At 54.1% G+C, this 17344-nt stretch overlaps 1 protein-coding gene across 2 annotated transcripts in view; it reads right to left on the reverse strand.

The window, feature by feature from the left end:
* EPHA8 (EPH receptor A8) overlaps window positions 1–17344 on the reverse strand; it is a 48510-nt gene that overhangs the window by 13571 nt on the left and 17595 nt on the right. For both annotated transcript variants that reach the window (XM_056508075.1, XM_056508076.1), the window contains 3 exons: window positions 13228–13891; window positions 3331–3486; window positions 1937–2272 (listed from right to left, as the gene is read on the reverse strand). In XM_056508075.1, coding sequence (XP_056364050.1) covers window positions 1937–2272; window positions 3331–3486; window positions 13228–13891 — 1156 coding nt within the window. The remainder of the gene's footprint in view (window positions 1–1936; window positions 2273–3330; window positions 3487–13227; window positions 13892–17344) is intronic.

Raw genomic sequence — 17344 nt, forward strand, 5'->3', positions numbered from 1 at the left:
AGAGTGCAGTGAGTGCTGGGATGGCCATGTGCAGCCACTGGGTCTGGCTCATGGGAAGGTTCCAGGCCCCACTTGTGAACTTCACTCTCAGGTGAAAATTGGGATGTGGCAGCTCTGGGGAAGACAGAGCTGCTGCGGCCATGGATGCAGTGCAGGGATGTCACCAGAGCAGCACAGTGACCAAAAGAGGCCAGAGGGGCTGCAGCAGCAGTGGGGCACCCAGGGACTGAAAGGCAGCAGCTTTAGCTCCTCTGAGAAGCAGAAAATTCTGCTGGCACAGAGCACCCTGGGGAGATGGGACAGGGTGGGATGGTGGGAATCAGTTAAAACTGCATGAGCATGGGCAATACCTTCACTCCAAACAATCCAGGGAATCTGTGCTGTATCTGCCTTACCATGCTCAGCCATTGGGGCTGGGGGGACAAGGATGAGCAGCAGGTCCCCCCATGCAGGGTCAGGGTCCCTCAGCCTCCTGGAGCAGGGGCTCTGCCACGTGCAGCAGCTGGAGCACAGTAGCTGAACTACCAAATTCCCAACCCCGCTGCTCTCACAGCACCTGCTCAGAATCCATTTTACAGCTGAGTGGCTAAAACAGGAATATTCAGCACTTCCTGAGAGCATCTCCATCTGAGGCATCAGGCTGAGGCAGCTCATCAGCACTTGGAGGGATTGTGAGGGGTCAGGCCAGCAGGACTGAGCCATTTCCTCATGCTGCAGAAGTGCTCCAGGCTGGCATCAGTGACAGAGGGACCTGTTCTCATGCCAGCCATGAGCTATCCAGCAAGGCTGCCAGGTTTCTGCCACTGGTGCCCCTGCCACGAGAGCAGAAGGGGCTCAGCATCACGGGAAGTTCTTGTGGGCTCATTCCATACTGGGAGGACTGACAAGGAGGGGCAGTCCCTGCTCTGATCTCTCTCCCCACAGAGTGCTCCATGGAAAAGTGTCATGGAGCAGAGTCCTGTCCTACCTGGGTAGAGCACTGCTCAGAGCAATTCCCTGGGGAAAGGTCATTTTGCAGTGAGGAATTTGCAAAGGTGAGACATGCACAGGAGAGATTCTTCCCAGCAAACATTGCTGACACTTGCCAAGGCCTGGCATGGGTGTGAGATAAAAGCAGAGTATGAATTGCTGCCTGGCCCTTTGGGAAGGGACAAAAGGCTGGAGAATCAGCCTGAAACATTCAGGCTCCACTTAGTGTTCCTGTCAATAAACAAGTGCTCTCCGTGCCCCCTGTCTCCTGCAGAAAAGGAGCCTCCAAAGGTGGCTGCAAGCTGAATGAAGGGAACAGAGAAGGGAAAAGGACACCATGAAGCAGAAGCAGAGAAAAGCAAGAGTTACCTTGGGCACAAACTTGTCCCCAGCCCATCCCAGCTCCAGCAGCAGAGAGGACAGGGGTCCCATTTCTCAGCCATCCCAACCCATCACCAAACCAGCCTTGTGGACACCACTGAAGGCCCAGGCAGGGTTTGCCAGGCCTTTTTCAGGCTCTGAGCTCTTTCTCTCTTTCTCACGCTGGGAAATCTTTTTCCTAGGCTGAGACAGTTTCTCAGCTCCGGCCTGAGCCTTTTCCCAAGATAATAACTTTGGGGAAAAACAGAAAGGAATTAATAACAGAGATTAGCACCTGGTGCTGACTGAGAAACAGTTCTCGTGCTACGTGACAGAACATGTTTTCTCCTATTGTCCAATAGACTGCTGTCCTGTTTAAACTTGTGAACCACACTATAAATATAGTTTGGACTTTCAATAAAATGCTTGTTTAGCCTCACAGCTCAGTAAGTCTTTGCCGTTATTGTACGTGTAGCTATATTATATACTCCTAGCGATACTGCGACAAGTCTTTGCCTACTAGAGCAGGTTCTGCCTCTCTCAGACCCCATCTGGAGCAACATCCGCATGCCAAGCCCAGCCTGGAGGGTGTGTCAGCTCCTCCTACCTGCCTGGTTCGTGGTGATGTTGGCCACCGCGGCTCTGCGGGACTCCAGGCTGAGGTCGGAGACGCCGTTGACGGCCTCCACCCAGAAGGAGTAGTTGGTGTGGGCCAGCAGGTTGGTGACGGTGAGCGCGCCCCGCACCAGGCTCATCTGCTGGGGCACGAAGCGGATGCTGCTGCCGCAGGCCTGGCACGGCCCCGCCTCGCCCGCGCAGCGCCGGCAGCGCACGTTGTACACCACGTCCGCCCGGCCGCCCTTGTCCAGCGGCGGGCCCCACTCCAGGGACACCGAGGTGCCGTTCACGCTGGAGATCAGGTTCACCGGGGCAGAGGGAGGCCCTGGAAGGGAACGGGGAGGGTTGCTGCTGAGTGTCGGGAATGGTGGAGCGCGGGTGTATAGGCGGAAAATATTTTATAGCTCGTGAGAAGTAAGAGTTATAAAGTAGTGTGTTGGGTTGATGTGGCCAGAAATGTGAATTCTGTCACCATCTATTGCAGCTGGGTGGGGCAGTGACCCTGATCTCCTGGCACACATTATCTGCTCATGGGCCATCTTTAAACCAGCTGGGGCAATCATCTTTATCTTCCCACAGCCCATCCTACCTCCAGGAGATATCTCCTGTTAATGGGCCATCTTTAAACCAGCTGGGCAATCATCTTTATCTTCCCACAGCCCATCCTCCCTCCAGGAGATATCTCCTGTTAATGGGCCATCTTTAAACCAGCTGGGGCAATCGTCTTTATCTTTCCCACAGCCCATCCTACCTCCAGGAGATATCTCCTGTTAATGGGCCATCTTTAAACCAGCTGGGCAATCATCTTTATCTTCCCACAGCCCATCCTCCCTCCAGGAGATATCTCCTGTTCATGGCCAGTGAGTCCCAGGGCATGACTGATAAAATTACATCATCCCACTGGGAGTTTGTACTAAACAAACTGGGAAAGATGGTACAGGAGAGGCGAGTTCCATCCATGAGGGCAAGTGGACAAAATCAGGTGTTAGGCAAGTCAGGGGTGTTTATAAACTAGAAGGAGGGGTGGAATTAGGGTGGAGTTTAGGGAGGAGGTCCAATAGGTGCTCAGGGGATTCTCTGGGGGTACTCTGGGGGTGCTCAGGGGATACTCAGGGGGTACTCAGGGGGTACTCAGAGGATACTCAGAGGGTACTCAGGGGATTCTCAGAGGATATTCAGGGGGTGCTCAAGGGATACTCATACTCAAGGGGTACTCAGGGGATACTCAGGGGATACTCAGGGATTACTCAGAGGATACTCAGAGGGTGCTCAGGGGATACTCAGGGGGTACTCAGGGGGTACTCAGAGGGTGCTCAGGGGATACTCAGGGGGTACTCAGAGGGTGCTCAGGGGATACTCAGGGGATACTCAGGGGGTGCTCACGCGTGCAGGCGGCCGAGGGAGGGTCCTGCACGGCGCGGTAGAAGCTGCTGTCACAGCGGCACACGCGAGCTGCCCGGCTCTCCGAGTGGCTGTGCAGGGGACACTTGGCACACAGCTGGTCCCCAGGGGCTGATTTGTAAAATCCCAGCTGGCAGGCTGCAGAGAGAAGGGCACAGGTCAGAGGGATGTGGATCCCTGGGTGAGGATCATCCCACCAGCACAAAGCTCTGCTGTGTTCTCGTGTAGTGCACAGGAAACCTGCACCTGGGTGAGTCCCCTCCAGCTGTTCACCTGGAAACTGGGCTCTGTGGAAAATTCTGTTCCCCCAGCTGCATTAATGCCATCCTGACACCCATTCCCCACCAATTCACCACCAAACTTGGGTGTCTCTGCTGTCTAGGAGCTGCCTGCAAAGCTCCAGGTGTTCTTGTACCTGTGCCTGCTGCCCAGCCCCTGTCTGCCCACAGGACAGAGAGTAGTGCAAGGAAATTAATGCAGCACTGGAAATCTATTGGCAGCTATTCAAATATGCCATTTATGGGGCAAATCTACAACACAGTCCTCACTTCATAGTGGTTGCCACAAACACTGGCTTCACCCAAGTTCCCAAAAGCATCTGTGTGGGAGGTCTCAGAAATTAAATCTCCACATCTGGGACATGGTACATGTCCCTCTGCAGGACCCTGGGGTGCTGCCACACAGAGCAACAAAGCACAAAACAATAGAGAAGAGCCTCTCTCGTTGCATAGTACAGCAAAAAGGCTCTGCACATCCCCTGCCCTCTCTCTAGAACATTCAGTCCAAATCACACAGCCTTCTAAAAAAGTTTTTTTTTCTGACAATACAACCTGCCTTCAGTTCCTCTGCCTCCTCCTGCTGCAGGAGCTCATCCCACGCCAGGTCTGGCATTGCTGTGCTCCATCCTACCCCCTTCTCCCTGCAGCCCCTCGGGTGGATCATTTGTCACACAAACAAACAGCTCGTCTCTCGTTAAAAAATCGATTTGCTCAAGAGTGACATGTGGCATGTCAGGTGTCTGTCTGGGGGTGGGAGGATCTGCCCTCTCCTGCAGACTTAGATTCTAAATAAGGGAAAGCAGGCTCTGTCTGGGTCCCTGTACCCATGAGGTACTTCTATGACCAGTTCCAGTATTTCAATGATTACTCCAGACTCTGACTCATCTCTTTTTTTCCCACTGAGGTAGTAATACCTTCATTTTCTCATCTTTACCTCCAGTGGCCAGATCTGCATACAGCATCAATCTTTGCTTTCAGGCATGTAAAAGGGTTTTTCTTGTGATCCAGCATCCTCAGTGGGCTGGGTCCCTCCATGCTGTTTGTTCTGTTTCAAGGTGCTGATTTGTTTTTGCATTAATAACACTCCTTTCCTTGCCACAGATCTCCCAGGACTGATGCTGCCAGCACACTGCACACTGCACAGTGACACAGGGGCTTTTCATAACTGAGCTACTCCAGCAATGGCAGCTGAAGACAGTGCTCCAGTCACACATCCCTGTGTGGGGAGCCCTTGCTGGTCCCTCTCCAGGCTCTGTCACCAGTTTCTGTGGCACTTTTGCACCAAATGCCCTGTTAACAGCAGGGGACTGAGATCACTGTCAGGACAGACCCAGCTGCATGTGCCAGAGGTGGTACCACAGGCTGCTGGCACAGGCTGGGCTCAAATCTTGGTACAGCAAAGACCAACAGTTCTAGACCTTGTTCCTAAATTTCTGCTCCTCCATTTCCCAAAGGACATCAGGGCAAGGAGCAGAAACACCCAAACTTGGGGATGCAAGGGAAGGCAGATGTGAAATTGCAGTAGCTTGGGGCTGGTGCTGACTGGTCCTGATGATACCAAGAGATTCAGAGACTCAACCCTTGCCAAGCACCCTCCAGTCTGGTTTTTGAGTGAGATGAGCACAGACACACCCTGTTCTCAGGTGGGAACAAATCTGGGAGGCAGCCAGCTGGTGGAAAAAAAACCCAATCAAACTCCAAAATAAACCAGAAGAAAGAAGATTTTCCAGCTTTTCTGTGTGGGAAGGGATGAAGACACTGCATGAGCAGGGATGGGAGCTGAGCAATGGAGCAGCCCCAGTCAGTGCTGGGCAGGAACAGCTGCCTCTAACTTGTGTTAATGTCCCCTGGAGCTGCCACCATCATCTCCACCCATGCAGCAACCAGAGGCACTGGAGTGGTTCCCTCCACCACTATTTAATTAAGGGCAGAGAAATCAGTGCTACCTCAGGTACAGAGAGACAGGCAACAGGAAGGATGGGAACACAGCACAGCAGATTTGCATGGAGCAATTGTAATCACTTAGCATTTAATGCTGTAAAAATCCCATTAATTACCTGTAGCAATGAGTCACAATTATTTTAGATGCACTCAAGGGGAAAATTACACTAAATGACAAATTACAGGTGAATTTGTGCACCAGGGCAGAGCCATGGGGAGCCAGCTCCTGGCATGGGGACAGCATGGGCAGGCAGGGAGGGCTGGGGAGCACCTGGGGCTGGGACAGGCACTGATCTGGGGGTCAGGCACCCCTGAGTGTCTCAGTGCCCACTGCAGAGGGGAGCAGGACACACAGAGCAGTGCAAAGCCTTCCACAGCACGGGAGAGGCACCAGCTGGAACCTGCACATGGTGTGAAATACTTCAGTACAGCATGCCAGGCATGGGCTGCTCTGGGATTGAGCTCTCTCATGCCACACCAGTGGCATGGCCAGGACCTCCCAGGCCAGCTCTGGGAACAGCAAACAGCAGAGAAGTGACCAGCAGGAAAAATTCAATCAAATGCACCAGGTCTAAACACACTGGGCTCCTGTGGCACACACAGAAACCTCCCAAACCCAGCAGAGAGCTGCAGGGTGGTTTGTTCTGCTGTCCTCACGGCAGTCAGCTACAGCCACCTGCCTGGAGCCCTGGGGAGGTGAGGGTTTCTTTTATCCCCGTTATTTTTGTGATTGACACCCTTGCTCTAAGCCTGAGGATCTCAGGCCCTGCCTCTCTGTGCTGCTGTGTCCCCAGTGCCAGCCCTGGCTGCCTGTCCCTGCAGCTGGGTCTCACACACACACAGGGGTTCTGCAGTGCACCTGGGACAGGAGCAGCTCAACACCTGCACTCAGCTCAACACCTGCACACCCACACTGACCCCAGTGCCACCAGCAGAGCCTACAGAACCCAGCCCTGCACCTGGCCAGAGCACACCTCTGGCCCTGTGTCACCCCCAGTGATCACCCCAGGCTCTGTCCCATGGGGCTTCACCCTGCACTGTGACACCTTCCCTGTTTTCCAGCCCCACTCTCACACCCAAAGGAGCCTGGAGCAGGGTTTGTCTCATGTTTGTCTCAGGAACAGTGAACTGGAGGGATCTGCCAGCCACCAGGAGTTTGGTCCATTTGTTTCACTCCCTCTCCATCCTCTGGGGACAGGACAACATCTGCTAACAAGCTGGCAGGGCTCAGGGATGATGGATGGACCTGTCAAGGAAACACCAGCAGGGAAGGAGCTGCTCCTGTCCCTCTCCAGGCTGCCTGGGAGCAGGATCTGCAGGTGGGACCACCAAGGGCAGCTCCAGTGGGGCTGCAAATGCCAGAACTGCCCCCATGTCACTCTTTCCTGGCTCTGTGCTCAGCCCAGGAGGTCTGGGCAGGGTGAGGCATGGCTGGGGTGACATGGGGCAGCTCTGTGACAGTGGTGCTCCCCTCCTGACCCTTCAACAGACCTGGGCATCTGCAGGCAGCAGAAGAGCAGTCACACTCCCTTTGGCCGTGCTGGGAGGAGATAGAGATGGAAATAAAGGTGTCACAGCCACTGTGACAGCCAGAGACAGGCACCAGTCCCAGAGCCCCCAGGCTGCACAAGCCAGCACAGAAAATCCTCCTCCTTTCAATCCAGCTCCAGCATGATGCCTCAAATCTCAGCTCCCATCTGACACAGACACTGAAACACAAGCAGGCTGTTCTCAGGCACGTCTTGAAATGAGGCATTTGCCTCACTGCCCAAAAATCTCCTGTTTTAGCAGGGCTGTGCTCCCCTTTCCCTGCAACCCCGGGTCAGCCCAGGCTCTGGGCTGCTGCTCTCATTAATCTGCTCCTGAGGTCATGCCTCACCCCACAGCCCTGCTGGCACTCACACACCCTCCCTGTGCTGCTTGTGCTGCCCTGCCTCAGCCCTGCTCACCTCTGGCCCCTGAGCAGCTCACCAGCCTGTCCTCAGCCCCACTCCCACCCTGCAGCCCTTCTGCACAGCTCACAGCTCTTCCCACCCCCAACACAACCCAGCACACCACCACACACCCCTGAACCTGTCTCCTACCACCCACACTCCTCCTCACATCACTTCCTCACCTCTTGGCCCTTCTTCCCACAATTAACCCACCTCACACCCCACTGTACCCCTGAGTCTTTCAGAGGGGGGAGCAGGAGGAGTTTTTTACCCATGAAGGAGTTTTTTACCCATGAAGGCTTTGCAAAACCAACAGGACCCTGTTCCTGGGGCTCCCAGCAAATGGCACACACAGCAAAGGACACCCTGATCCCTCCTGGTGACACCCAGATTTCACTGCCACCAGAACAAGTTGGATTTGTATACTCCCTCCCAAGTGGAGTAATTCCACTTGCAGTGCTGGGAAAACTGGAACCAAAGTTGTACTGGCTGCATCCCAAAAATCTGCATGATGCTGCCACAGAAAAATCAGCAGGTCTTAGAGTCACAGTTTCACTTAGAGTCACAGATTCACTCAGAGTCACACCTCCAGCCTGAGAATTCCAGAATCCCAGAACAGTTGGTTTGGTTTGGTTTGGTTTGGTTTGGTTTGGTTTGGTTTGGTTTGGTTTGGTTTGGTTTGGTTTGGTTTGGAAGGGACCTCAAAGATCATCCAGCTCCTCCCATTAGACCAGGCTGATCACATCCCCATTCAGTCTGATTTCAGTACTGCTGGACACCCACTCAACTCCCTTTTGCACTTCCCCACACCTAAAAAAAAAACAACGAAAAAATAAAAGGAAACACCCAAATCCCAGTTTGGTACAAGTGCTGCTCTGCTGCCTGGCACAGACATCCCTCTGTGGGAGTGGAGGTGATGCTGTGCAGACTTGTGTAGGTGAGACAGCCTGGCAAGCTCAGAGCAAAGGCTTTTTGGAAAGCTGATCCAGGGGAATGCTACAGCTTGTTGGAGTGGGATGGAAACAGGCAGCCTAGAGCCAGAATTAGAAAAAAGCTGTTTCCCAAACTCAGTCTTGTCAAAGAGTTTTAGACAGAAGTATTGAAATCTTCTGGAAAAAACCCCAAAGATTTCATCAAGCCAAAACCAAACCCAGAAAACACAGCCTGGAGGAAGGGGTGGGGCTGAATGGGACACCCCTGAAGGAAGGGACCTTACAGCCCATTTCATTCATGGCAGGGACACGTTCCACTAGACCTGGCTGCTCCAGGTCTCATCCAGTGGCTTCAGCTGGGATGTTTTTGCCCAGGTGAGTGCAGGGTTTCCCTGCCCTGTGCCAGGCTCTGCCCCCAGCACAGCTCATGGGTGCAGCTGGATGGGGTCTCCCCTCCTCTCACACAGCCCTGGCTCCCCCCTTGCCCCACCAGCTGTGGGACTTTCTTCCTAAACCTCCATGGATGCAAAGCTGTATTCACAAGCACATAATTACCAAGCTGGGTATTTTCTCCTCTTAATTAGCAATGCTGTGGTGCTTTAATTGCTCGATTAAAGTTGCCCACGAGGAAGGTTTAAGGTACATTAAATCTGCTGATTGGTTCATCAGCATGAATCCCACCAACTGGAAAAAATTAACTGGCTTCCAGATTGCTAACCAGACTCTCCAGATCCCTTTCCACCAGCTGTGTCCCACAGGAGGCACGAGAGAGCTCAGCACTCCTTTGTCTATTCCCACCTCTCCTTCACTTTGGGGGCTGGAGGGGAAAGGGTCCCACAGTGGCAGTGTCCCTCTCTTCTCTTGCCCAAAAAAAAATTCCAGCATTTTCTTGCTGAAGTAGAGCTGGGTAAAGTCTAACCAGGGCCACACACAGCAGACCTGTTCTCACTCAGCTACAAACACCCATCCTGTACAAATGGGCTCCTGGAATTAGGAATTGCTCAGTTCCTGCTCCCTCATCACCCTTTTCCATCTAAAGAGAGCAGCCAACCTGAAGGTGCCAAGAGCAGCAGAGGGAGAGCAACCAGAACACCCAGAGGATCAGGGGTTCCCAAACTTCAGACAGAAATGTCTGAACAGCTCTTGAAAGCCAGGGATACTCAACAACACTCTTTGGGAGGGGCATTTCTGCCAAAAACAAAAGCCTTTCCTGGGAGATTCTGCTGGATGCTGGATGGGTTTGTGTCAGCTCCCACAGAGCAGCACCATGATCCATGGCACTGCTGCTCCAAACCAGCTCCCTCTCTGTGTACAACCAGCTGAACAGATTCCAGCCCAGCTTCAAGTTTTGCTCACTGATAGCTGGTGAGAGATGCACCCCTAGAAATTAATCAGACTTGACTCAAAAGGGGAGCCCTGATGCAAGGACTTTTACATGTCCAAAACCAAGGTCTGCCCACCAAGCACCACCATCAAAACCCAAGGTCTTGGTGGCTCAGGAGCCTGCAAGGGGGACTGAGTGGGGCTGGCAGGAGGGCTGTGGTTGAGGAGCCACTGTCCCCACCTGCCTGAGCCCCTGTGTCCATCCTTCCACACACAGGACAGGGTGCTCCTGTCCCAGCTCTCAGCCTTTGGGGAGGTGGATTAGGTGCCCTTCCCTGCCCACAGAAGCACAACTCTCCCCTTTCTCACATCCCCCTAATTGCACTGACCTTATTGAAATGGGTCTCTATTTGTCCTGCACAGCAGCTGCATATCAATAAGGTGAATTATGCTGATTGTCTCCTTATCTGATAAATTGCTGGGGCAGATCCCTTTCCCTCCTGCTCTTGCTTATTCTGCTGTTTAGGCAGAGCAGTTGCTATTTGCTGTGTGTAAGAGATGCTAATGTGTCATGTGTGGACTGTTGCATTTCAAGGAGGAAAGAGCAGTCAGAGGCTGTGGGTGAGGGAAGAAAAGTCCTTCAGAACCTTGAGAACAGAGGGGAAAACAAGTGGGGTGTGCTGTGCCACGAGGGGTTTTATCTTTGGGGTGGCTGTGGCACAAGGTGCTGTGGGACTAAAGGCTGGGAATGTTAGGAGTGGGCAGAACCCAGGATACCATCAACAGATGTAGGAATTCCAGCTGCAATCCCATTTCTCTGCCCAGTTAGGTACTGTAGCACGTGCCCAGCTGCAGAAGGGGGTTCTCTGGAGAGGAGTCAGGCACAGATATGGGGACAAATGTCTGGTGTGGGGGCTGTGACACAGTAGATACCAGCTGGCATCCTCAGATGATCCTGATCCCAGCGCCCCTGGGCTGAGATCTGCCCCCCTCAGTCCCATGGAACTGCCCCTCACATCCTTATGGCAAACAGCAGCACACCAGAGCAAGGCTAAAGGTGTGGATCCTGCTGGGATGAGTCAGACCCCAGCCACCACCCCCCTGCCCCAAAAAAGGGCCAAAAAGGATCCAACATGATGGATGACAGCAAAGCCCCATCCCTGAAGTGTCCAAGGCCAGGCTGGACAGGAGAAGGAGAACTGGTCAAGTGTCCCTGCCCATGGCAGAGGGTGGAACAGGATAAGCTTGAAGATCCCTTTCAACCCAAACCAGTCTGGGATTCTACAGCTTTGCAATGGGGATAAGAGGCAAAGAAGTTCCTGATGTTCCTACACATCTTCCAGCACATCCCACCTCACCCCTTCCTTCCCAGGGCTGTGGCACTGCCTTACTCCTCCTCTGCAGGGCTGGGAACAGCTCTGGCTGTGTTCTGGTTTCCTCAGCTGTCTTCCATCACTCTGGCAGGCCCTTAGAAAAATGAATGTTAAAGAGGAGGGGGAGAAACCTCCACTGTTCAAATATCTTTAGCTTTGACAAATAAGGCGTCCGGCTGTGAAAGGCAGAAGGAAATTAATTTGGAATCATATTTTAAACACTGCCATAGAGGCAAAGTATCTTCTCTAATTTCTCCCCCTCCACACCTCCTCTCCCCAAGCAAAAAAAAAAAAAGAATTTCCCTGATATTTATAGAAAGATTATTAGGGCCACAAGGAGTGATTTATATCATCTCATCCCTGTGACCGAGAATGAAAAATTGCTGGGGCAACAGCCACTGGAATCCTGCTTTTGTCTGCCTGACAATTAAAGCGGCTAATTTCCAACTCCAACAGATCCAGTGGGCTTATGAATCATCCCCAAAAGGCACTTCTCAGCCTGGAAAATGAACTCTGCCCCAATCAGGCACAAGATCAGAGATTTGCATCTGTTTGCCCTCCTGTGTGAATGAATGTCCTGCTGCCCCACCAGAGGAGAGGCAGGAGAGGAGGTGCTGCCCCTGTCAGGTCATCAAACTGTGCTGGAGCCAGAGAAACAGAGCAGGGAAGGCAGGAGGGTGAGACAACACTGAGGAATCCAGTGATGTTTGTGTCCTGTTTCTGATTCCACGAGGCTTGGAGAGTTTTACCAGAGAGCATTGCTGAGTGTGAGTCCACCTGTGGGGCCACCTGGGGACACTTCCCCCTGTGCCACGCCTGGGGCAGGAGCAATCCCACCAGAAACACACAGGAGGGCAGAGAAGGAGCTGTGCCAGGAGAGAGCACCTCTCCAAGGAATCACAGGAAAATGAGCCCAGCAGCAATGCCACAGCCCTGCTCAGCCTGCTGCCCTTGGGCTGGGGGTGTCCTGGGGCAGAGGACAGGAGCACAGTGCAGAGTCCTGTGCAGTACAGGATTGCTGGAATACAGGAAGGGCTGTTTGGTCTGTCTGAGCCAGCCTGCAGGTTCCCTGTAGTGGTGGGGCTGGCACAGCCAGCCAGGAGACACGTGCCAGTGCCCCTCCTGGCCTGGCCCCACATACAGCCTGCACCCACTCTTTAACATGATGCAAGGCCTTTTCTGAGTTATTAGATCTATCCCAGGACAACTTTCAGATTGACTGTCAGAGACAGGAGGAGTTTCAGATAAAAGCATTTACTCTGCCCGTCCTTCCCACTCTGCAGCTGGAGACCTGCAGGAGCCAGCCTGGTCCCAGCAGCCCCTGGATCCATCCCAGCCTGGTGCTGGACATCCTAACCTTGAGCAAAGTCTCCCTAAGACAAATGCTCCACTTGATGTCACCACAAAACTCAAACAAACTCGTATTTGTGCTCTCCCCCTCGACACGTCCCATGAAGGAACAGAGAGCAAACAAATGTGTGTGGAGGGTTCTCCTGGGGAGCCCGTGCTCTGTACACACACATCCTGTGCCTGCTGCTGGTCACCCCATTTCCTTATCACAGTTTGTTCAGTTGGCAGCTCCAAGCTGCCCAGTGGCACTGGGGGCCCCTGGGAGGGCTCCCCACACCCCCAGATGAGGAGGGGCTCTGCAGCAGCCCTGGGAGGTGAGGGATGGACACAATGACCTTGTTCCATGAAAGCCGTTTTCCTTTTTGCTTTCCTCCCTTCTAAATCCCTCCCAGCTGTGGGTGATTTGGAGAGGCCAAGCAGTGCCTTGCTGGAGCACACCAAAAATCAGAGCTGCTGGGGGCACTGAGCTGGCATCTCTGGGCCATGGCACAGAAAGGTGGAGCCAGAGCAGCCCCTGTCCTGGTGCCAGCCAGCCCCCATCCCAAATCCATGCCCTGTGCACAGGACCTGTCAGAGCCACAGGAACTCACAGGGCAGTTTGCCAGTGGAACCAGCCCCACATTTTGGAAGCATGAAGCCAGCCAGTGAAGGCAAGGACAGCTCTGGGCCTCCACAGAGACCGGCTGTCCCAATTTCAGCCCTTCCCCAAAGAGCCCCTTGCAGGCACTGCAGGCAAGCAGCGACTCACCCATGCAGGAATCGCGCTGCTCTTCGTAGCCAGCACTGCACACACACTTCCCAATGGGCACCAGCCACTCCCCCTCGGCGCTGCAGTACATTTTGGGGGTGTCCCTCTCCTCAGAATGGCCCACGCACTCTCCCCGCACTTCCACCAGCGAGGAGGAGTCGGCGCCGGTCACCGCCTCGGAGAAGGACGCCAGGTTCCTCACGGTGGCCGGGCACTTCTTGTAGTACACGCGCACGGAGACGATGGCAATGCAGGCCCCAATGTCCTGGAAGGCCAGGTAGAACCCCCTCTTGCTCAGGGGCCCCACGCCCCGCACCTCCGTGTTGAGCTTCAGCCGCCGCACGCCCAGGTCCGCGCTGGTGAAGCTCTCGTCCGCCGCGATGGTGTCGATCTTCAGGAACTGGCTCTCCCGCGTGCTGCTGCCCAGGTCCCGGTCTGACTCCATGTAGTAGAGGTTGAAGGTCTCCTTGCAGGTGCCCAGCACGCCTGGCATGCTGTTGCAGTCCCGCAGGGTGAATTTGATCTCGGCGTAGACGCGCCGCGCGCCGTCCCGCTGCACCCAGTTGGTGCGCAGCCAGTTGTTCTGGTTGGGGCTCATGACGTTGCACACCTGGTAGGTGTGGATGGGGCTGAAAAACTCATCCATTTCATTGATGGAATCCCACTGTGGGACAGAGGAAACAGGTCACCCCAGATGTAGGGAAAACAGGTGACTCCAGATGTTCCCAACCCCACTGTGGGACAGAGGAAACAGGTCACTCCAGATGTTCCCAACCCCACTGTGGGACAGAGGAAACAGGTCACTCCAGCTGTTTCCAACCCCACTGTGGGACAGAGAAAACAGGTCACCCCAAATGTTCCAAATCCCACAGTGATACAAAGAAAACAGGTCACCCCAGATGTTCCCATCCCATTGTGGCACAGGTCATGTCTGTGAGTCCCTTTTCTTGGTGCCCAGCCTGACATCTCCAGCAGCAGCAGGAACCACATGGACCTCCACTGGCTCATGCACTGCCCATGTACAAACTAAACTGGGCACTTTCCATCTGGAGAAGGAGTTTCAGGGTGTATTCCAGAGGGTGAAAGGGAAGCACATACTGAGCACAGGACTGTCAGCAAGAAATGTGGACCCATGGGGGCTCAGAGGTCCCTTCTTCCCTGCAAGGTGATGCCAGTGTGGCTCCCCAGGATGTACAGGGATGTCCTCAGGATGCACAGGGATGTCCCCAGGGTGCACAGGGATGTCCCCAGGGTGCCCAAGGATGTCCCCTGGATGTCCCCAGATGAACAGGGATGTCCCCAGATGTCCCCCAGCTCCCCTCAGTATTGCCTGTGTGCTCTGGGCTCTCCACCAGTTATTGTGAGCCCCAAAATGCTCTGGCTCCAGCTCATCCACTTTTTTCCCAGGGGGCTGGAAGGGTGTGCAGCCCCCCAGAGACACAGAGAGCAGAGCAGAGCAGAGCAGAGCAGAGCTGAGCAGCTCCTCACTCCCACACCCTCTGTGCCCTGGCGCTTCCGAGGGGTGGAAGTCGCTGTCGAAATTAATTGAGCACAAATTAACACAACAGCTGCTTCCTGCCTGTGCCCTGCTGAGCTTCCAGGGGAAGTGAAGCAGAGCTGTGCACGGGAGGAGAGGCAGGGGGCGAGGGCAGAGCTGTGGGGTGACAGGGATGTTCTCCAGGATGTCCCCCAGATGCATAGGGATGTCCCCAGGATGTCCCCAGGATGTCCCCAGGATGCAAAGGGACGTCCCCTGCATGCACAGGGATGTCCCCAGGGTGTCCCTCAGATGCACAGGGATGTCCCTCAGGATGTCCCCAGGATGCACAGGGATGTCCCCAGATGTCCCCAAGATGTCCCTCAGATGCATAGGGATGTCCCCAGGATGTCCCCCAGGGTGCCCAGGGATGTCCCCTGGATGTCCCCCAGATGCACAGGGATGTCCCCAGATGTCCCCCAGGATGTCCCCCAGCTCCCCTCAGCACTGCCTGTGTGCTCAGGGCTCTCCACCAGGTTCTGCCACCAGCTCATCCACTTCTCTCCCAAATCTGGAGGTCAGTGCTGCCATGTCCCCACTCACCTGTGGCAGTGCCAGAGCTGGAAGGATCCTCCCCACTGACAGAGCAGGAGACAAATCCCAGCTCCAAGCACCAGCAGCAGTCAGGATCAGCCACACATCCAGCCCCAGGGTGAATTTGGTGAGTTTGAACTTGCACCATCCCTCTTCCAAATTTGGTGCTTTTCTGCACAGCAGCTGCACTGTCAGCTCTGTCCCAGGGTCCCTGGGGATCCCAGTCTGGGACCAGCCCAAAATTCCACACCTGGCCTGCAGGGAAAGCTCTCAGCATGGGGCAGGCAGGTACCTGAGCTCCTGCTCAGATTGACCTTCCCAGTGTGTCACAGAGCTCAGGCCCTGCCAGGTCCCAGGAGCTGCAGGGACTTTGGGATCTCAGAACCCAAGAATGGTCTGGGCTGGAAGTGACCATCCTGTTCCAACCCCTGCCATGGGCAGGGACAATTTCCACTGTCCCAGGCTGCTCCAAGCCCCATCCAACCTGGCCTGGGGCACTGCCAGGGGTGGGGCAGCCACAGCTTCCCTGTGCCAGGGCCTCATCACCCTCACAGGGAAGAATTTTCCCAATATCCAATCCAAATATGCCTTCCTTCAGCTTAAAGCCATTATCTCTTATTCAATCACTCCCAAAAAGTCCCTCTCCAACCTTCCTGTGGGCTCTTTTAGGTAGCAGAAGGGGGATGGAAGGACCTGCTTCAGGAATCCCCACGACTGGAGGGGTTTTTCTGTCTCACTGTTTCTGTTTTCCAGGCCCTGTGGGCAGGAAGGGATGTCTGTGACACTGGGTACCACTGGCTCCAGAACACAGGCACTGCTGGCTCTCAGCTCACGGGCTGAAGTGGTTTTCTGAAGCACAGCTCAGCTCAGCCCCACCAGTGTGATAAGATCCCCCAGTGAGATGGAAATGAGGACATCATAATTAACGTGGTGAGCGCACGCACGGGGGGTGACATGATTGCATCTGCATTCAGGAGTTTGCCTAATAGTTTAAATTAAAGTCAACACCAGTTATAAAAAAAAAAAAAAAAAAAAACTGCCAGATTATGAAAGGCAAGAGATGCAAACACAAGATATATGGGCAGCTGACTAAAGTTTTAGAAGTCTCCCAGGGCCAGCAGAGGAGGAGGAGGAGGGACAGAGGAGGGACTGTGTCCCCTGGGGCAGCAGCTCAGCCTCCCACATCCCTGCAGAGCGAAGGAATGAGGGTCCCCAGCCCTGGCACAGCTGCCAGGAGGGATGCCAGGTCTGCCTGGCACAGCAGAGCTTTTGTGGCCACTGAGACATCCAGCACTTTCCTTGCCAGCCTGCCATGGCACCTCCTCACACCATTGTCACTGGGAGAGGAAAAAAAGAGAGGGCTGTTATTGCAGCTATAAATCATTAGATGGGAGGCCTTAATGGAGATAATCCCCATGAAATCAGTCACTGCTGGGGCTAAGGAGGGATTTGTCAGGCAGTTAACTACCCTGAGCTTCACTGCAGGTGATTAACTCCTGGTAGTGACCAGCATCTGGGGAATTAGCAATAACCCAGCATTTACTGAACAAGCACTAGGAGATGAGCTTTTATCTCAATTACCAGTCTAAATCTTTATTTTCCAATGTTCTGTTCCTACACATTTATTTTTTTTTTTTCAAAGAAAATTAATTTCACCACAGCTTGAGCTGTAACTTGCCTGGATCCAGGCAGAAAAACCCAAGAAATACAACAAGGACATCAAACTGAGGGAGAGCAGAGACATGGCCAAGCACATGGGAGAGCCCAAATATACCTTGGTGCTCTGAGAAGGAGAGATGAACACGAAGGGAGGTGCCCAGGAGTCTCAGGACACATCCCTGAGGAGCAAAGGGGCAGGGATGGAGAGCTCCAAACCCCTCTGAGGGTTTATCCTGCTTCCCACCAGCAAAGCCAGCATGGAGCATGCCAGGGGGATTGCTGGGGATGAACAGGACCCTTGTGGGTGCTCCAGCTCAGCACATTCCCTGACAGATGTTGGGGGGCAATGCCCAGGCATTGGTCTGGGCTGACCCCAGCCCCTGCAGC

This window comes from Oenanthe melanoleuca, chromosome 21 (genome assembly GCF_029582105.1).
Source record: "Oenanthe melanoleuca isolate GR-GAL-2019-014 chromosome 21, OMel1.0, whole genome shotgun sequence".
Taxonomy (NCBI): Eukaryota; Metazoa; Chordata; class Aves; order Passeriformes; family Muscicapidae; genus Oenanthe; species Oenanthe melanoleuca.